At 44.0% G+C, this 21,242-nt stretch overlaps 1 protein-coding gene, 1 long non-coding RNA gene and 1 pseudogene across 3 annotated transcripts in view; 1 reads left to right on the forward strand and 2 right to left on the reverse strand.

The window, feature by feature from the left end:
- Positions 1-896: 896 nt before the first annotated feature.
- Positions 897-4,410, reverse strand: LOC124513154 (calmodulin-A-like; annotated as a pseudogene).
- Positions 4,411-7,525: 3,115 nt separating this feature from the next.
- Positions 7,526-21,242, forward strand: part of LOC124513111 (uncharacterized) — a 49,238-nt gene continuing 35,521 nt past the window's right edge. Inside the window, exons 1-2 of one of the 2 annotated variants that reach the window (XR_006962299.1) lie at positions 7,526-7,695; positions 21,057-21,203. This is a non-coding gene — a long non-coding RNA (uncharacterized LOC124513111). Of the gene's footprint in view, positions 7,696-19,514; positions 21,204-21,242 lie in introns of those variants that run through there. The other variant, XR_006962298.1, reaches the window with a different exon arrangement.
- Positions 9,097-13,146, reverse strand: LOC124513104 (C-C motif chemokine 15-like). Its single transcript, XM_047080852.1, has 4 exons — positions 12,997-13,146; positions 10,373-10,420; positions 9,777-9,888; positions 9,097-9,376 (listed from the first exon to the last, which is right to left on the reverse strand). The coding sequence occupies exons 1-4, from the start codon at positions 13,070-13,072 to the stop codon at positions 9,289-9,291; spliced, it is 324 nt and encodes a 107-aa protein (XP_046936808.1). The 5' UTR covers positions 13,073-13,146; the 3' UTR covers positions 9,097-9,288.

A 21,242-nucleotide genomic window follows, 5' to 3' on the forward strand; every position in this document is an offset into this window, starting at 1 on the left:
CAGTCCAATGGCCTTTACCATGTTCAGCTTAGGGGCCATTTTGCTTACTGTTGCATTTAGAAGGCTGTTTACATCTCTTCTCCTTTCCTGGACTCATCAGGGCAGGGAACATCTGTTATTTATCTTTGCCCATTCATAAAGAGCCTAACACAATTTGTAAATACATGTTTTAGAAGAACCATGAATAAAGTACTTGAGCTGGTCTAAGTATGTGCATCTCACAGGAAATGGCTGAATTCTCATGCTGAGGTGCCAAGACAGCCATTTATTAAACATGTTCTGTATTTGTTATCATCAATAACAAAACTATTTAAACTCTTCAAATCAAACAATCTAAGGAAATAAGTTGTTTCTGGGGAGAATATGAGTTGGAAGGAAACAGTGTTTACTTTGTTTTCATGGCGACTTAGCCCACTTGCCAAGTTGTTGCTAGGAACCTTACAGGAAATCTCTTGATTTTTCAAGCAGTTATTAAGTTCCTACCTACATTAGTCTGTATATACTAATTGCTAATAAATAACCCCTAAATCTCAGGGGATTAATTAAATGAAGGTTTATTTCTTGCTCATGTCACAGTCCAATGTGTGTGAGCAGTGGAATGAGGGTGTGTGTGTTGGAGAAAGCTGTTTCTATTTATGCATGTATTCAGGGACTAAGGCTTCTTCTGTCTGTAATTTCCCCAAGTTTCAACAATAGGTCTCTAATTTTGCTACCATAGTGGAAAGCAGAAGAATTGGGAGGTTTTTATGTAACAGTTGTGGGAATGATATAAATTGCTTTCACTTATACTCCATGGCCAGAATGAAGTCACCTGGCTCCAATTTAATGACAAAAGTATGGAAAAAATATATCGTCTGTGTGTCCAGGAGGACAGTGGGATGGGTTTCATGACTGCATCACTTCTTTGCCACAATATCAAATTCTAGGTACTGGGCTATACTTGCAGTGTGGGAATGAAGATGACCCTGACCTCAGAGGAGTCATAGCTTAAAGAGGGACTCAAAAAAGTAAATGAAAACTGAAATGCAGTGGGATGAATGTAACTTGGTAGCAACATAGAGGTCCTAAATGTTCTGTTGCCCACTGGTAAGTATGCAGTACCTGTTTAAAAAATATTGAAAATAGTTCCCAAAGCAAGACATATACATTGATTTAAAAAATCAAATAATCCAGAAAGGTGTGTGGAACATAAATTCTCTGAGTTCTTGCTTGTCTGAAGAAGTCATTATTCATCCCTCTTACTTGATTGGTATTTTTTGCTGGGTATAGAATTCTACACTGAGAGTATGAGAATTTTTTTCTGGAGTGGAACTTTATTTGTGGTGACCTGATTTTTCCTCTCTCTAGATTTTTTTTTTAGGTTAATAGTCTTTTTACTGGAAAAAAAAGACTAGCATTTATAATTTGGAATGGACATAAATTGTAATTTCTTGAACAGCAGTGATGATGATTGTGCTGAAGTCTATAGCCACAGCCCACTTTGCTGGCTCCAAGTCATGGTTCAAAAGATTTCAAAAACAGAGTCCAAAGGTGCTTCCCTGGTAAAGGTTTCTTTTAAAAATTTGTGTGAATGGTGACAGCCTGACACCCATTTTGCGCTAGCACAATGTGGTCAATACTAAAGCAACACATGCAGCATGTCACCAGGATGTGTTTCATCATCACCATGGGTCAGGGCCCATGGAAGTACAAGAGGGCCATCCTACTAAGTGGGGCTATGTCTAGACAGTTTATCCTTCACCCATATTTCTGCACAGCATCCTGAAGTGAACCAATTTTAAATGTTTGTTTTCAGTGAACCAGCTATGACAATTTATACTAACATATTGAACTAGAACCTATTTGAATAGATTTATAAATTTTCCTTCCTTCCTTCCTTCCTTCCTTCCTTCCTCCCTCCCTCCCTCCCTCCCTCCCTCCCTCCCACTCTCCTTTCCCTTAACTTAGGCTTCCTGTTCAGCATGGAGCCCAATTCAGGGCTTGAACTCATGGCCCTAAGATCAGGACCTGAGCTGACATCCAGAGTTGGATGCTTAATCGACTGAACCACCCAGACACCCTCATTTTTCATTTTTAACACAAATGCCTGACTCTGCTCAGTTGTCAAGCAGCATGTATGAAAAACTGGCCAACCCAATGTATTAATCATTAACAAATGGAACTGCAAGGGCTCCTCCAAGTACTTTCATATTGTTAAGGTAGTACAAGTATTTATATTGTAAAACTGATGGGTAGATTGATCTTCAAAGGACAGGACCACCAACCAATACATGCAGATTTTGTGTGTGTGGACAGAAGGTACCTTTGATATTCAGTTTTGCTGTATGGAAACAGAACAAATAATTTTTTTTTTTGGCAAGAGGTAAGTAAAAGATTCATTTTCTTCTAGAGGGGGAAAAGAAGTTGAAAGTAGATCTTCATTTGCAGTCCTCATCTGTATAAATTATTTATTTATTTATATATTTTTAATGTTTATTCTTGAGAGAGAGTGCAAGTAGGGGAGGGGCAGAGAGGGGAACAGAGGATCAGATACTGGGTTCTGTGCTGAAAGCAGAGTCCAATGCAGAGCTTGAACCCACAAACTGTGAGATTGTGACCTGAGGCGAAGTTGGATGCTTAACTGACTGAGCCACCCAGGCACCCTTTTTATTTTTTTATTTTATAGAGAGGGTGCAAGTGGGGGAGAGAGGCAGAGGGAGAGAATCTTAAGCAGGCTCCATACTTAGCATGGAGCCCAACTCGGGGCTCAATCCCAAGACTCTGGGATCATGACCTGAGCCAAAAACAAAGTCAGATGCTCAACAAACTGAGCTGCCCAGGTGCCCCGTACAAAATCTTCATAGTTGTTTGTCCATCTCCATCAGTATCTGGCTCTCTGATCATTTCACTGAATTCTTCATCTGTTAGTGTTTCTCTTAAGTTTGTCATGACATGACATAGTTCTGCCACACTGCTGTAACTATTGGCATCCTTGTCAAAGACTCAGAATACCTCATGAATTTCTTCTTTACTGTATGTATCTTTCATTTCTAACCATCAGAGTAAAAAATCCTGGGAAGTCAAGGGTGCTGTTACCATCAGCATCCATCTCATTGATCATATCCTGCAATTTGGGTTCTGTTGCGCTCTGACCCAATGACCTCATGGTGGTTCTAAGTTCCTTTGTTGTGATGATGCTATCACCGTCTTTGTCAAATAGGGAGAAAGCTTCCTTGAACTCAGCAATCTGTTCTTTGATCAGCTGATCAACCATGGTGAGAGCGGAGGGTGGAAGAGCAGAGGGAGCCAGGGTGGCTGCCCCAGTGCAGGGGCTCTGACAGCAGGGGACGCCCCACTGCTGCTGCTAAGGTGTGGTGTGCACTCAATACTGAGTAAACCGGCTGTGCCTGTGAGGCTGCCAGCACCACTGCCCCTCTCTCTAGGAGATTTTAGGATTTCTTATTTATCCTTTTTTTTTTTAATTTTATTACTTTTTGGCACAAGAAGATGATCCAGGCTCATCTTATACTTTGCCCTAGCTCTGGGAACCTGCCATTTCTCCAATGAGCCCTGGATCCCATTAGTGAAGGATGGTTTTGAAAACCCAGGATCTGGGTGCTTACAGTGCTCATTGCTATGGGAAGGGCATTACTTTTAGGTCTGAGCTCTTAGTGGACAAACTAGGAAATATATTGAAGTATATATGTGTAAATGTATGTATAAACTTGTATCTATTTCTATTATATCAATTTCACACATTTGTAGCAATTTCTACGTCATTGGTCTAGGTAAATGAAAAGCCAAAAATTTATACCAATACATTCAATTCCAAGTCAACACACAGGGTTTATTTTAATCTTCCCTTTTTAAGTGTCTCTCCCTACTTTAGTAGTGAGAAATCTGGCTCCCATTAACCTCACTATGTTTACTTTGAACTGTCCCCTGTATGTAACAAATCTTCTGGCCATACTGGCTGTGTCTTTTGTCCTGGTCATATTGGCCTCAAGCATGTGGGTCATGCCCTCTGCCCCTGCCCTAGCTGAGTCCTCAGGTGAGCCCCCTAGTTCACACTAAGAGAATGAATACATGAAGAAAAAAAGAGAGAGAGAGAAAAGGGAATGAGCTATATATTACTTCTAAAATTTACACTGTGGTTCTAAAAGTAAAATAGTAAAAATATAGATGTTTCCATTTGCTATTTTATGCATTGATGATTTCTATGCAGCTTTATTAAGTTTTTTTCAACTTTTAAGCACATTTTTTCTAGCTGCTATGCACAACTCCTAAGGTTTTTACTTTAAAAAACTCAACATTGGCTGTCAGACTTTTTTTTTTTAGCCATGTTTAAACTTTCCCCAGTTGTATATTTCTTAAAAAAATTTTTTTTAGAGGCGCCTGTGTGGTTCAGGCGGTTAAGTGTCTGACTTCAGCTCAGGTTATGATCTCGCGGCTTGTGAGTTCCAGCCCTGCATCAGGCTCTGTGCTGACAGCTCAGAGCCTGGAGCCTGCTTCAGATTCTGTGTCTCCTCCTCTCTCTGCCCCTCCCATGATCATGCTCTGTCTCTCTCTGTCTCTCAGTAATAAATAAATGTTAAAAAAATTAAAAAAAATTTAACGTTTATTTATATTTTAGAGAGACAGAGCACCAGTGCAGGTGGGGGGACAGAGCAAGAGGGAGACACAGAACATGAAGCAGGCTCCAAACTCTTAGCACAGAGCCTGATGTGGGGCTCGAACTCACAGACCGCAAGATCATGACCAGAGCCGAAGTTGGATGCTTAACTGACTGAGCCACCCAGGTGCCCCTACTTGTTTTATAATTAGACAGCTCTGATGAGTTTCATCATAAAAAAAAAAAAATCAAATATCGACACAAGAACTGGCCCATTTTGTTGTTTGTTCTTTTTTTTTTTTTAAGCTTATTTATTTATTTTGAGAGGAAGAGGCAGATAGGGAGAGAGAATTCCAAGCAGGCTCCAAGATGTCAGCACAAAGCCTGATGCGGGGCTCGATCTCATGAAACCGTGAGATCATGACCTGAGTGGAAATCAGCAGTTGGACGCTTAACCGACTGAGCCACCCAGGTGTCCCTGTTGTTAGGTCTTGAGAAGACCATAAAGATTTATTTTTTCAACTCTTTGAAATTATTTTTTGGTTACTAACAAAACATGTACTTTTTATAAAAGTTGCAAACAGTGCTCAAGTGACAAAGTCAGAAGTGAGAATTCTTCTTCAAATTCCCATTCCTCCCTGTAGCATCAGGATTACCTGGGAACTTGTTAGAAACACTGATTTGGGGGTGGGGCATTCCATCCTCCTGAATTAGAATTTCTGGGAATAGGATGAGGAAACTGTTTTAACAAGCCCTCCAGATTATTATTTTGCATGCTAAAGTTTCAGAAGGCCTGATGTGTAGTATAGCTTTGTAACTGGTGTGCTTATACAGTTGACCCTTGAACAACGTGAATTTGAACTGTGCAGATCTACTTACATGTGGGTTTTTTTCGGTACTGTACATATTATACATTAAATACGGTTCGGTACTGCACATATTTTCTATTTCTTATGATTTTTTTAAACAACATTTTCTCTAGCTTACTTTATTATAAGAATACAGTATATGATACATATAACAAACAAAATATGTGTGAATCAACAGTTTATGTTCTCAGTCAGGCTTCAGGTCAGCAGTAGGCTATTGGTAGGAAAGTTTTGTAGAGTCAGAAGTTATACTTGGATGTTTGACTGCATGGAGGTCAGTGTCTCAAGACCTGCATTGTTCAAAGCGTCAGCCTTTGGGCTGCCTGTATGGGGCCTGAGGAGGTCTGAGCCCCAGGCTCGTTGCTCCCAATATCAACAGCCTCATCATTTTAATCCAGTGTTGCATAAAGCTTGGAGATTTAGTGATGATGAATTATATATATGATTCTTGCACACAGATGTCATTGTTTATTCTTATTTTCAATCTTCTCTATATACTGAAATATTTTTGAAGGGCAGGAATCTAGCTTGTTTTGTTCTCGTGGTTTTCCTGATGACTACCACAACGTCGAACATGAAGTAGCCACTCAGTCATTGTTTGAGTGACAATAAACATCTGTTTCAGGAATCCAGAGAAAAGGAGATGGGTGCTCTGGCTGGGATAGTGAGGGAGGGTTTTATGGTGACATCTACACTGAACCTTGCAGGCTGCACTGAGTTTAGCTGGGAAGAGTTGAGAGGAGGGGCAGAGGTGCCACAAGAAAGCAAGGAAGCAAAAAAGGAACATGCTGTTTTTGAGGACTTGTGAAAATAGAGTATGCGAGTTTTATGTAATTGGCCTAGACATAGCATGCCATCGTCCCCTCCAAGACCCCAAAGACCAGAATGACCAGATGCTCGGTTAGAAAGGAACATCTCAGTGTCTATCCCTCATTTCTGTTCAGCTGCCATTGTCATGACCCAAAGCCTTGACTAGGAGACACTTGGTCCTCTGCCATCTGTACTGCTCTGTGGGTCTATGCTCTCCATTTCGTTCTACTGAGCTAACGACTTGGCCAGCTACAAAACCCGATGACATCACACACACACTCCTCCTGGGTGTAGCACAGTTTCAACCCAACAACTTTTTGAGATTTTTCAATGAGGATTCACTGAAGCCAAAAAGTTGCTGTTGTGATCATTCAGTCATTGATTCTAGGGCTCAGTGGGCTGGTGTTAACTCAAAGGTGCTGAATCCAAACAGAATACAGTGAAGTGAAGAGAGCAACAGGAGAGATCATAAATGAGTCAAAATATAAGCCGGAACCCTGAGCATCTGTGTTTGCCTCTTCCACCTCCCCAAGTCCCATGGAAATGGCAGAAGAAATATGAAAATGAAAATAAGTTTGTAGTAGCAAAGGAAATCAGAAAAGGTAACATCAGCTAACCGTAAGATGAGACATTTCTGTTCTATATAAAGGACATGTGTCAGCTTGATGGCAAAATAAGGAGGCTGAAAAACTTGTTTCATCATACAGGTGAAGGAGATCATTGACAGAACATCTTCTCAGTGGCACCCTAGGTAACACAAAGGGCAGAGTCAGTGGATGTTGGGAAAAGAAACTACGACTTTGCCAGTCCCCGTTTCAGGACAGATGGGTGTGGGATTTGCCCCAGGATAAAGCTACAAGTACAGTTCTCTAAGTAAAGAAGGATATCTGCTTTGGGAGTCTTCCAGAGAGGACGATGGGCCCAAGAGAGAACTGGGCAGTACCCAGGACAACCTCTGGTCAAAGACAAGAAAGAAGTCCCACTGCCCCACCCCCTAGAAACAAAGCTCTCTGACAACCTCAGTGAAAGCCTGACCAGTCCTACTTCCTCCTCACCCACCCGAGCCAAGGCCCCCCATCATCGGAATCTGCATTAACAACCAGGGAACTAGGGATTTCCACTTAGGTTGAGAAAAGAGAAAGGCATCCCTGAAGGTGTGAAATTTACCAAGGCACAGGTCCACCAACTAACCTGCCTACCTTTCTTCCTGCAGCTCCTAAAATGGTACCTTGAAGTGAGGTCCTTCCTAGGACCACCTGCATAAGAATCACATGGAATGCTTGGTTAAATTGGGTACATCTGTGCCCTACCTCTTATTCTCCAGTCATCTTCTGTCCACCCCTACTCCCAAATGATGGAGTAAAAGAAACTTTTCTACACTGAAGTCAAACCTTTAAAATGAGCTATTTTAGCAGAGAGGATAAGGTAAGACATAGTGTGAATGTGTATTTGATTGCTTTAGAGTGATAGTAACTCCCAGCTTTAATCATTATCTCAGGGGCACCTGGGTGGCTCAGTCAGTTAAGCATCTGACTCTTGGTTTCAGCTCAGGTCATGATCTCATAGTTTATCAGTACGAGTCCCGCATCGGGCTCTGCAGCAACAGTGTGGAGGCTGCTTGGAATTCTCTGTCTTCCTCTCTCTCTGCCCTTCACATGCTTGCTCTCTCTCTCTCTCTCTCAGAAAAATAAATAAACTTAAAAAAAATCATTGTCTCAGGTTTCTTCTTCTAATAGTGTTTATTATTACAAAGGATATTTGGTTATCGATTAGTTTTTTTTCCCTATAGCTTTTTATGGCAAATCACCTAAAAAGTAAGCATAGGTTTTAAACTTTTTTGGAATCAAAAACTGTTTTGTTGTTGTTTAGAATTCAGTGTTTTCTTCTGAATTTTGAGACAGTTGACCTAGATTTACTAATTACAAATATAAACATATATGCTTTAATGGATATGAATGTAAAATTGATATTCACTCCAACTTTGAATGTTTGTCTTAATGTCCTTTACCTTTAAAGAGGAAATCTTTGGGGCGCCTGGGTGGCGCAGTCGGTTAAGCGTCCGACTTCAGCCAGGTCACGATCTCGCGGTCCGGGAGTTCGAGCCCCGCGTCGGGCTCTGGGCTGATGGCTCAGAGCCTGGAGCCTGTTTCCGATTCTGTGTCTCCCTCTCTCTCTGCCCCTCCCCCGTTCATGCTCTGTCTCTCTCTGTCCCAAAAATAAATAAACGTTGAAAAAAAAAATAAAGAGGAAATCTTTTAGGAAGTTATATCTACTGAGAGAAAACATCCAAAATGTAGAAATAAGGCAGGAAAAGGATGACTGCAGACAGCTCCTCCAATGTCATTTGGAACATTGTCCAAAAGGCCCACCCCAGGGTTCCTAAATCTGCAGGGTGAATGTCCTCTTGAGTGATGTTCTACTTACTATTGACGGGGCCCCAGACTTTGTGAAATTACATTAACATGCAAATATTTATCTAGCACAGATGTAAATGATTTTTGTCTAGTAGATAAGATAATCCCCCAAATCACAGTTGTATTGTCTTACAGGATATTACCCTGTTTTTCCCTGACTTAACATTTTAGAATGCCATCCCCAGTTAATGATATAAGTCTCTGTTCCACAGATGACCTTTGGCTCCATTTTATGGTTCCCTCATTAAATAGGTTAAGTACATTATGGACACGTATTCAATCTATGTTTGAATGAGTTTGAATGTTTTTAGCTTTTAAAAAATTCTCTTATGTTTCATTTCAAAAAAGAACGCAGAATCCAGTTTTCAGCAATTCCTATAGTTTGTTTTTCCTCTTAAAGTTCAAAGAAAGCTACATTGGATACTCTTTATTAATGCATTGCTTTTTATAACCAGAGCAGAAAGAACAGTAATGGTTGCTTTTTAAAAAAATAGGCCAAGAAAATCCCAGGAGGTAGTTGGGACAGGAGAAGTGGAAATAGGGGTGGCTGGCACCTAGTATCCCTTCTCCTCAAGCAAGCTTCCTTTTTCTCAGGTCTGTATCATTAGTTCGACTTCAGGGACCTCACGCAATTCTGAACTCCCAAATCAAAGGGGTTGGCGCAGACACGCTGCCCCTTCTTGGTGAGGAAGCTGGGGAGCAAGGTGGAGAAAAATTACAAACTAAGGGGGGTTCAGCAAATAGGGATGGGGAGCCCCATCCTCCCTGGCCCTGGGATCCCTCACTCAGCCCAGCCTGTCCTTTTCTTTCTCTGCTGCAGGGGCTCAGGGCACTTCCTCTCTGAGACCCTGCGTCTGCTGAGGTGCCTTAGTGACTCATGGGAGTCTCCTTGGGCAGCCTTTCTTCTGTTCTCTCCTTCTGTCTCCAGCCTCCCTCTTCAGGAACATCTCATACCTGATGCCCTGCAGGATCCTAATTAGGACACGTGCCTATCATGACCTGGCAGGATCCATAGGGTGGGTGGGACTTTTCTAGATACCTGTCCATCAGGCCCTCCCCTCCCAAGACATGGCTGGTGAGCTTGGTGCTTACATGACACCTGGCTGGGAGCACCCGCTGCTTGTTTCATAGTAATCTTCCATGAATCCACATCGGATTTTCCGTGGAGTGTAGTGGGTGCAGCAGTCAGAGGGACGGTGAAAGCCTGCAGCAAGGGGAAAGGGTCATTTAGGGACTGGGTCTCTTTTTGAGGAAGACTAGATCCTTTTCCCCTTTCCTCCAAAGTCCTGGGGAGGGTGAGAAGGCACAGGACTTCAAAGGGAACCTTCTCTTCCTCGGCCAGCACTCGCTTCCCTCTCCTCGGGGCTGAGCTATGTGTCTGGGGGCACCCAGGCAGGGCCACAGCAGGGCCATGATCATTTCTGAAAGAAGAGGAAACTTCTGATGCCTGAAGGAGGCATTAGAGAGCACCTGCTGTCCCAGGGGATCCAACTCAGGAGACAGCTGGGCGGAATAGAGGTCACCCCTAAAATTCTATCCCGATCTTCCTTGGGATGTTCGCCACCTTCAGGATCTTTCCCCCCTTTCCCCCAACCCCCACCTCATAAATGAGGTGTCTTGAAGCCACTGGGCAGACCTGTGCAGCTGCTGCTTTTAAACATAAGCTATAATATAACATATACTTTTACCTTGCAGATGTATCGAGGTTTCATGCGGACGTATTGCCTCCATGGGTTCTATTTGGGAGAAACAAGGGAAGAGAAGTCACAGAGGCAGCATTGCCTCAGTATCTCCACCAGTCTCATTCCTCAGCCCCATCCCCTGGTAGGGAGGTGATGATGCTGGACCACTGGACACTGTCTGGGTTCTAGGTCTGCCTCAGGGCCCATTGTCTCTCTTAGGGCCCTGAGATGTTTCAGGAAACTCTTGAAATTGTTTGGGATGTGAAATCATCCTGTTGACTTTGAAATACAAAAAGCAAACCGAGGGGCGCCTGGGTGGCTCAGTCGGTTAAGCGGCCGACTTCAGCTCAGGTCATGATCTCGCGGTCTGTGAGTTCGAGCCCCGCGTTGGGCCCTGTGCTGACAGCTCAGAGCCTGGAGCCTGTTTCAGATTCTGTGTCTCCCTCTCTCTGACCCTCCCCCGTTCATGCTCTGTCTCTCTCTGTCTCAAAAATAAATAAACATTAAAAAAATTCAAAAAGCAAACCGTAAATCCCAAATGAATAAATCAGTTGAATTAGCTACATAATGTGATACAGCCCACAATACTTTCTGTACATTTCCGGAATCCACAGGGCTCAGGAAACAGAAACATTTTTTATTAACTGATTTGGTGGCACAGTGCCACCCAAGGTGAAGAGAAGCTATTTATAATCTTTATTTATTCCATTAGCATAAATATTTGTATGTGTTTGCTGCAAAAGTACTACTATGTTTGAAGTACACTTCCCCAGCTCTGCCAGGGATGTTAAGTAATGTCCAGGTATATGTTGCCTTTTAAAAAATGATACTTATTGCATTGCAAATGTGAAATATACATAATAAACATTTATAATTTTAAGCATTTTTAAAAGTGCACAGTTCAGTGGCATTAAGCATATTCACATATTGTGCAACCATGACCGCAATCCATCCACAGAATGGTTTTCATCTTGCAAAACTGAAACTCCTTACTATGAAGCAATAACTCCCATTTTTCCTCCCCCTGAGCCCCAGGCCACTACCATTCTTTCTGTTCCTGAATTTGACTACTTTGAGTACCTCGTATGAGTGGAGTCATACAGTATTTGTCCTTTTGTGACTGGTATGTCTCACTTAACATAATGTCTTCAATGTTCATCCATTTTTTAGCCTTTATAAGGCTGAATAATGTTTCGTTGTATGTATATACCCCATTAAAAAAATCTCTTCATTTGTTGACGGACACTTGGGCTGCTCTTACCTTTTGACTGTAATGAATAATGCTATTATTAGCATGGGTTTACACATATCTCTTCATGTACCTGCTTCCAGTTCTTTTGGGTATAATTTCAGAGTGGGATTGCTACATCATATTCTATTACTACTTAATTTATTTTTATTTTAAAAGTTTATTTATTTTGAGTAGAGAGCATGTGAGCAGGGAGGTGAAGAGAGAGAGAGAGAGAGAGAGAGAGAGAGAAAGACCGAGAAAGAGAGAGACAGACAGACAGACAATCCCAAGCAAGTTTCATGCTGTCAGTGCAGAGCCCGACTAGGGGCTCAATCTCATGAACCGTGAGATCATGACCTGAGACAAAACCAACAATTGGATAGTCAACCAACTGAGCCACCCAGGTGCCCCTATATTACCTTTTTAAAAATGGAATAATTCTGCATTCCAAAACACATCCAGCGCCAAAATTTTTGATTAGGGATTGTGGACCTGCATTTTGCTAACTAGTCAAACCCAACCACACTTTTAGCTTATTTCTTATATAGTTACATATGAATTCTATTCAAGGAGGCATGCACTGAGGCATGCATGAATTCTATTTAAGGAGGTATACTTGATATGTTTGCTATGAGGTGTGTGGTGCTTGCAAAATAAAATCTTCAGTGGCCTTCTCTTTCCATAGCAGCCTCCTAACTAGCTCAGACCCTCATTCTACCACTTAATAGTTGTGTAATCTTGAGCAAGTTGTCTAAATTTCTTATGCCTCAGTTTTCTCAACTGTAAAATCAGAATGATGATAATAATATATGCAAAACTATACAAGTTGTCGATAGTCTACCCCACAGGGTTGTTAGGGGGATCTAATGTATTAAGTCCATAAGACACTTAGAACAGTGCCTGCTTGCATATAGGAAGCATTAGATAGTTTTTTGTTAAATACATAGAATGGTTAGGTGACTTGGGTGAGTCACTTTCCTGGCTTGTCCCATTTCCTCTTCAAAATGATAGTTTTACACTAGATGGTATGTAATCCTTCTAACATTGTAGAATTCTATGCTTCTTTCTGCAAATTTACAATTTTACTACACTTCTTTTGATTTAGCACTTAACCACCCTAGTTCAGCTAAGAGAAGGTATCAAATAATTCTGGTCATGAAAAGGGAGAGGATTATTTCCCTTAGGGGGACCAGTCATTTGTACAGTTTTTCCCAGAGACCAAAGGCTGCAGAAGGAGGTCCACACCCTACTGCTGCTGCTTTTAAACAAGTGGCAAATTCACATCTGCGTCTGGGACAGGGAGCAGTCACAGGAGGACAAAGGTGTCCTTTTGTGTCTCCTCTCCAGATTGCAAGTTACCATGGAGCTTATCACCAGTGAGAAGGCTCACTGAACTCACCATGAAGGGCCTGGACCTGGGCTCCAAAGACAGTAGCAACAATGAGGAAGGGGAGGGCAGCTGCGAAGACCTTCATTTTCCCAGTGGAAGGTGAAGCTGGTCTGGGGACTCCTGGCACTGTGCTGTCTGATTCCCTGGGATCCCAGTTCTGCTCTTGTATTTATAAGAGAGGAGGATCAGGAAGTCACAGGGCAGAGGGTCAGAATTCTATTCTTTGGTTATACAATAGACAACATGCTATTTCTGAAAAACGGAACAAGGCTGAGAATGCAATAGGAAGTAGAGGGCAAAGGTGCCTTCATGCTTTCCCAACTGCCCAGTGGATACAGGCACAGAGAGTGACTATTTCATGAAGGACTCTTCCTCCAGGAAATTCATTTCATCCTTGATATTGCAGTGTTTTCCTCAGGAGTTAAGTACCTTCAAGTGCACAAATAGTTGGTAAACTGGTCATGAGATTCCTTATGCAGACTCCTGATCCTTGACCCTTCTCTTTGTTTCATGCCCCACATCCAAGCCATTCATAAACACAGTTGATTCTACTTTCAAAAACATATCCAGAATCTCATTATTCCTCAGCACCTCCTCTCTCTCCACCTGGTCCAGGCTACCCTTGTCTCTTACAGAGATTCTTGCAAAAGCTTCCAACTTGTCTCTTTAATGACTTTGTGCCCTTCAGGTCATTCTCAGCAATGCAGCTGTAGTGACCCTGTTAAAATATCAATCAACTCTGGTATCCTGTTCAAAACCCTCCAATGGCTTTAAAAAAAAAAGTGTTTATTTACTTTTGAGAGAGAGAGAGAGAGAGAGAGAGGCAGAGAGAGGGGGAGACAGAATCCTATGCAGGCTTCTCACTGTCAGCACAGAGCCCAATGTGGGGCTCAAACCCAAGAACTGTGAGATCATGAACTGAGCCCAGACCAAGAGTTAGACACTTAACTGACTGAGTCATCCCGGTGCCTCCTGTTTTTTAAAAAAGTGTTTATACTTTATTTATTTAGTTTTTAATGTTATTTTTGAGAGAGAGAGCCTCCAATGGCTTTTTAATCCCACTCAGTGTAAACCCCAATCCTTTTAATAATCTGCAAGCTCCTGTGTGATATTTCATTTTCAGAAATACCAAATAAGAGCTGTGCTGTCTTGTTAAAATAGGTTTATAACCTATTGGAAATATGTACGAACCCAACCCCCCGCCCCCAACAATGGAGTCCCACACCCTTAGACACTTCACTTCCTGGTTCTTCTTCCCCTCTCCATTTCACAGGCTTATTTTTGTGGGCTTTGCAATGAGCATGTGCCAAAGAACTGAAGTCTCTGTGTCACCTCAAGGAATGTGCATTTGTTCCAATCAGACTACTTTTTGCCTTACATGGGCATAGGCAACTTTGGGTAAGGATGTAGCCTCTGTATACCCAGCCAATGAGGAACCAGGGGAGGGACTTGCCTCTGTATACTCAGCCAATGAGGAACCAGGAGAGGGACTTGCATGCTAGGAGATAAATTGCCTGCTGTAACCGCCCCTGGTGTGCCTATCCATCAGACACTGGCTCTTGCAAGAACGTTGATTAAAGCCTTGCTTCACTGTGCTCTGAGTCTCTGTGTCCCTCCTTTGATTGGGTCAGTGGGCTTATTTCTCACACCCAGGCAGCCCCGGGTTGGCACACAAGCATTAGCTCTTTTGGATGATGAAACTGAGAGGTGAGAGGCAGAGGATTAGGAGTGAAACCTCCCTTCAGCTATCCTCCTCATGGAATCCTGTAAACTTCTAGATTAGGGCCAGTCTCCTTTCTGAGGGATTGTCCTCTATTCCCCAGGACCCCAGACAGTGTCTTCCTCAGTGATTCGTGTGCCCCTCAGCTGACTCCCCTCTTCATCTTCTCCCTCCCAGACTCAGGCCCTCTTTACCCACTGGGATAGGTACCCACACCCATCTCCCTGTGGGTCCAGCCCAGGCCAGAAGGCCACAGCCTCTCCCTGTGTCTGTATACTTGGCAGGTGTTCAGAAGCCTACGCCTCCCCCTGGAAAGTACCCACTCAAGCCTTGCTGGCTTCTTATCACCACGGAAGGTTAACTGCTTCAAGGCAGAAAGGACAGGTCTTAAAAGAACGTGTCACAGACCATGTGGGATTTTCTGAGAGACAGAAGAGAGACCATAGGTGCAACCTTTGCTTCTGCCCAGAGAAGGGTGGTGTGAGGCTGGGCCACGTCCACTAGGAGACCTGGACCTGCTTCTCTGTTTGTGACAGCATGGGGATGGAGGAAGGAGGAGACAGCAGCATACCATGGAGAGTGGATGGCCTGGCCCCCTTCTGGATGCCTATTCCTCCTTATATTTTTAAGTTTATCTTGTTCTTTTTTTTAAAGTTTATTTATTTTTGAGAGACAGAGAGAGAGAGAACCAGAGGGGGAGGTGCAGAGCGGGTGGTGGAAAGATCTGAACTGGGCTCTGTGCTGACAGCAGAGAGCCCCATGTGGGGCTCGAGCTCATGAGAACTGTGAGATCATGATCCGAGCCGAAGTCGGATGCTCAACCGACTGAGCCACCCAGGAGCCCCTAAATTAGTCTTTTTCTAATACCTCTCTTCCTTCTGCACTAACCCCTCCTGTCCACTCCTTCCCTCAGACCCTCCCAAAGGCTGGACTATGCCTCTGTGGGCACCCAGGGCAGGCCACAACAGGGCAGACCTGTCCTCCATGCACAAGGAAGCAGTCACTACCATTTTCCAATCCCTCCAGGCCTCAGGAAGATGCTGGGTTGGGAAGGGGAGGTTTGTCTGTATCCACCCAGCACAGCAAAGCATTCACCATGAAGCAGGAAGACCAGGTTTGTCTTTGTTTCTGCTTCTGAAAGCTGTGTGGCCCTAGAGAGGACACTTACCCTTGGTGGGCCTCTGTCCTTGAAACTGGGAATCACACCAGATGGGGCATTGCATTGGGTATCAGGTGTTGGTCCATGTCTATTGACATAACTAATTGCTAAAATTCCCAACCTTTGCACAATACAGGCAGATGTTACCAGTATTACCCTGTTACAGACAAAGGGCCTGATGAGCCTTTGGAAGTGTAAACGGCTCATGGAAGGTCACAAGCTGGTCAGTGACAGAGCATCCAGAATGGAAGCTCCCTGAAAGCATGTTTGGAAAACGGGTGGCACAGAAGAGGCTCTGAACGAAATCATTGACCAGGTGTATAAACAAATGAATGATTGCTTGATCAATGAATAAGCCAGGAACCTAAATCTGTCTGACTCTAAAGCCTATAATTGTCCTCTTATGTCTTATCTATACAGTAGTAGTTATTTTAACAATAGTTGCCATTTATTAATTCCTTACTATGGGCAGGGATATAACTAGGGTGTGGTGAGTGGAGCGCTGGTTTTGGGCACAAAAGAGGGCACCAAGAAAATTCGATACATCAAGATAAGTAATATTAAAAAATTTTAATGTTTGTTTATTTTTGAGAGAGAGACAGAGTGCAAGCGGGGAAGGGACAGAGAGAGAGAGAGAGAGAGAGGGAGACACAGAATCTGAAGCAGGCTCCAGGCTCCTAGCTGTCAGCACGGAGCCCAATGCGGGGCTTGAACCCACGAACTGTGAGATCCTGATGTAAGCCAAACCCAAGAGTCGAATGTGTAACTGACTGTGCCACCCCAGTGCCCCGAGATAAATATTTTAATAAGATATTTTAAAAATGAATTTGCCAAAGAATCCACAGCGAATACAAAATCAGTTTTGAATAAAGACAGGATTATTAACAGTGCTGTGCTACAGCACACTGGAACCTGAGGCAAAAGAAAAATTAGTGGGAGCTTCCTGTTAGAATATTCACCCACCCATCCATCCATTAACAGACTGAGACACCCAGGCTCAGTATTAACTAAGTGCCCACTGTGTGTTCAGCCTTCTGCTTGGCACCAAGAATACCACGGAGGGCCAAAAGATCATGTCCCTGTTCTCCTGGAGACCTATGTTAAATAAATAATCACACAAATAGACATATACTTACACATTGTAATAAGCAACACTTTGAAAGGAATATATTGCTTCTCTAAGAAGAGAACTTATGAACTTAGAGCTAAAAAATGAGCAACGTTAACTAGGTTGAAAAGCAAGGAAAAGAGAAATACAAGTAAGGGAAATAGCTTATGCAAAGTTCCTGAGGTGCAAAGTCCTAGCATATGTCACGGACTGAGTATGGCTGGGGAAAGGAGTACCTGATGGGGCTGGAGAGGCAGACTGGTGTTAGATTGCACAGGGCAAATAGGCCATTTGCAGATATGAGGTTTATTCTGAGGTCAGTGGGAAGATTTTGGTGTGTTTTAGGCAGAGAAAGCATGATGGGTTTTACACTTCGGTGAGCTCACTCTGATAGTCTGTGAAGAATGGGTTCAGGGTGAACAAACCAGTGACAAGGCCATTGCTGTCACAGTCTTCCAGTGGGAAATGATCAGGGCTGGGCTCAGTTGCATCCATGGGAATAGACAGGACAGGGTCTCTTAATGATGGGGGATACTGGGTGGGACCCCTACCTCATTGCCAAAATCGGGTGGGGGTTGGGGACCAGATAGATACTTCTTATGTGATGAGGAGGTCTGGAGGAGGAGTGGTTCCACATTCCTGGAGAGGCAAGATCCATGTCTCGGTTCCCTCGGAGCTCATCACACAGATACCCAATGGGAACAGCCACTCTCAGCTGCGGCTTTGTACTCCACAAATCTAAGTGCCTTTTCTCCCTCCTGTGACTCTGCTGTCCTCTGTCCCGGGTGGGCCAGGTGGCAATGGGCTGTCTGTAGGATTACAAGCCTCAGGTTTCTATTAGCATCCCTGACTGCCTTCCTGCCTTCCCAAGCCCTATTCCCTATTTGGCCCTGAAACATCAGACCTTTACCTGTGCCCAAGAGCTTACTGCCCCATTCTCCCCTGCCCTCCCTTCCATCCTTGCTGGAAAGCTTGGGTGGCCCCAAATCCCAGAAGCCACTAGCTGTTCCACACCTCATGTCTGATTCCTGAGTTTTGGTTTTGGCCTTTCAAAACCTGTTAAAGCCTTGGTTAGTCATTCACACTTTAGTATGAAAAGAGACCCTGAGAGCTGATTTTAGGATGGCACCTGAGGAGAATACAATTGAGGACACTGAGCAACTAAGGACTGGGGGGCAGTGGGGATCCCCTAAAGAGGCCTAATGAGGGAAGCTGAGGGACACAGAGACAGATTCTACTGGTTTCCTGATTTTCCCCTTTACCAGATTGCCAACTTCCCTCCTCTTTCCAAAAGACGTGGAAAAATATGGTAAATATCACTCATATGGGCACAATACCACCTTGATACAGATCACAAAGAAGGTTCATTGTAACTTTTTAACCTTTGAACTCACATTGAAAGTATCAAAGTTGGGAGGGGGTGGAAAGGGGTAGAAGAAGGTTTCAAGAGGCTGTGTGGTAATGCAGTAAATTCTACTTCTCACAGGGCAGGCTGGAAGTGTTTTTTTCTCTACACCTAATGTTAGAAAGAGGGGCTTCAACCAGGTGACTCAGCAGTTTGGGGGATGCAGTGAACAGCTGTCTGACTCGGGTCTAGAAAATCTGAAGGAAGAGAGATGGTCTGGCCAGCTGCTTTGAGGGTGGTACAGAGGGAGAGCTGTTGCATTGGATGGTTTGCTCAGGGCAAGGAGTGCGGGTTTCCCATGGGCCAGGCAGGCATAAGCCTTGAGCCAGAGGAGGGGCCAGTGCAGGTCATCTGAGGTCCTGTCCAAGGGGACCACCTGGAAGGAAGAACAGCCATCTGCAGAGAGAAGGGGTTAACACTGTCTTTCTCAGGGCTGACAGGTACCAGCCGTAAGTGGGTGGGTGGTGGGCATTGTAAGAGAAAGGGTCAGCTTCAAATTCCTGCCAAGTCCAGAGCATCACAGCTAGATGTCCGGGACAGACCGATCAAGTAGGAGCTTTCTAGTTCCCCTCACTTCATTTCTATTGAGTTAAAATTTACCCTTTTAAATCCAGTGGTTTTTATTCACAGGGTCGTGAAACCATCACCACTATCTAATTCCTGGACATTTTAATTGCCACTCTTGGGAATAAAAACTTGTTCTCTACCGACTTAGGTCTGGTGATCAGGAGTCTGTGACCTAATTGACAAAAGACAGATTATCAGGGGGAAAAGTTTATTGCACCCATGGGAGTGCTGTATCTAGAGAGAAGCTCCCCCACACAGCTAGGGGTAAATGTTTATATACCAGCTGAAGGGGGAGGGGAAGGTTAGCGCTTCTAGGGATGGAAGGTTCTGATGAGGCTCATTTACACAGGTTTTTAAAAATTTTTATTAAAAAATTTTTTCAAGTTTACTTATTCTTGAGAGAGAGCAAGCAGGAGAGGGGCAGAGAGAGAGAGAGAGAAAGAGAGAGAATCCCAAGCAGGCTTTGAGCTGTCAGTGCAGAGCCCATTGTGAGGCTTGAACTCATAAACTGTGAGATCATGACCTGAGCCAAAACCAAGAGTCAGACGCATAATGGACTGAGCCACCCAGTGCCCCTCCACAGTTTTTTTTTTTTTTTAATGACCTTGGAGGTGGGGTTGGTGGCAGCTGACTCTGATAAAGGTCCGCTTTAGTCAGTAAGGGACATTCAGATAAGATTCTTCCCGCGTCTGTTGTAGCTCAGATGTTTTCACTTTGAAATAGTCTTTATACCATTTCTGGTGGATCACTGGTCCCTTCGCCCCCCCCCCCAAATAAACCCTAGGCCCATTAGCACTCACCTGCATTTTTCCCTCCCCGCAGCTCCTGGTAACCACTAATCTAACTTTCTGTCTCCAGAGATTTGCCTGTTCTGTGCATCTGATATAAAAGGGGCCATACAAGGCCTCACCTTTTCTATCTTCCAGCAGGGGAAGCACAAGGGCTGGGTGGGGAAAGCCCTCTGGCCCCGACTACAGGCTTTCTGCCTGCAAGGTGCTCACTGAGGTGAGATTGACGTGGAACTTTCTTTACATGGGATTGTAAATTTTATTCATTTATTTATATTGACACTGTGTTTTGTGACTTAAGAGACTGCAGAATGGTTGGTCTTATTTGAGAGCAACTAGGAAAATCATGGGGACTGCTGTGAGTTTTATCCAGGAGCTGAGGACAGACTAGCCCTTGGAATTCAAGACTGAGCAAGAGACTGCTGTGTAGTTGCTCCCCAAAGTTGTCCCCATTCAAGGTATCCGTGACACATGCACAGGGGCTCTGATCTATGTATATCATGGGACATTTGTCTCTTCCTGGGAGAGAGACTGATGCCAAATGCTTCCCAGTGGTTCGCAGGTACCTCCTCGTGGGCTGCTCCTGGGAAGCCCCTTCAAGGTCCCTGAGACCCTTCTTTGGGCTCACGTGGGCCTCAGCACCACCTAAACACCCTTAAGCAGACCTGTCCGCTTCTCACCAGCATTTCCTTACCGCCCCTCCCTTCCCCCTATATTTGCCACAGCACTTCCTGTCTTTGGATCCCTGGAGGCTCAAAGAGGAACAAGAGTCCCAGACTCACCAGCCCCATCCCTGCCTGGGGAATTGGTGTTTCCTGACTTTTCGATAATTGTGTCCTTCCAGTTACATAAACCTCAAGATACGTGGTCAGATTATTGCTTTTGCTTCACTGCAAAGCTGTAGAGCAAAAGCCAAACCTCAGGATCTAGAGAGGAGCGATGAGTTTGAATCTTAGACTCTGGGCCTTTCCCCTTGACAACGAGGCAAGATTCACAGGGGGAGGAGGACTCTTATAGAATAGACTCCCCTGCCTCCCGAGTTAGAAAGAGTATGGTGACTCTCTGGACACACAGAGGGCAATACTGCACAGTCCCTGCACCTGGTTTAACTTTAGTTGGGGTTGGAATTTACAAAATGTCCTTGAATGCCATATTGGCAGTGAGGGACAGGTGACAAGGGAATAGCATCCCTCCAGAATGTCGATTCCAAAGCTCAAAACTAACATTACTAACTTGTTTTGCTACAAGTGTCGTTGAACCTCTCTGAATGAGCTTCCACAACCTGTGAAAAGGAGCTTGATGATTTCTCTCCAATTTGGTAGTTTTGTCTTGTTGGAATAAATGTGTAGGCCTAGGATGGAGTCGCTCCTGCCTGCTGTGCCACCTCTGCAAACCAACTAGCCTGTTCCTGGAAATGCTGTGCTAATGCAGAACGCCCACCAAGCCTGTCCCACGCCGAGCCAACTGTGGTAAGATAACTACTTCCCCATGCACCAAGCCTTTCCCTG

Source organism: Lynx rufus, unplaced genomic scaffold (genome assembly GCF_022079265.1).
Source record: "Lynx rufus isolate CCGP_SWC_20201006 ecotype Redwood Valley unplaced genomic scaffold, mLynRuf1.p SCAF_18, whole genome shotgun sequence".
Classification (NCBI taxonomy): Eukaryota; Metazoa; Chordata; class Mammalia; order Carnivora; family Felidae; genus Lynx; species Lynx rufus.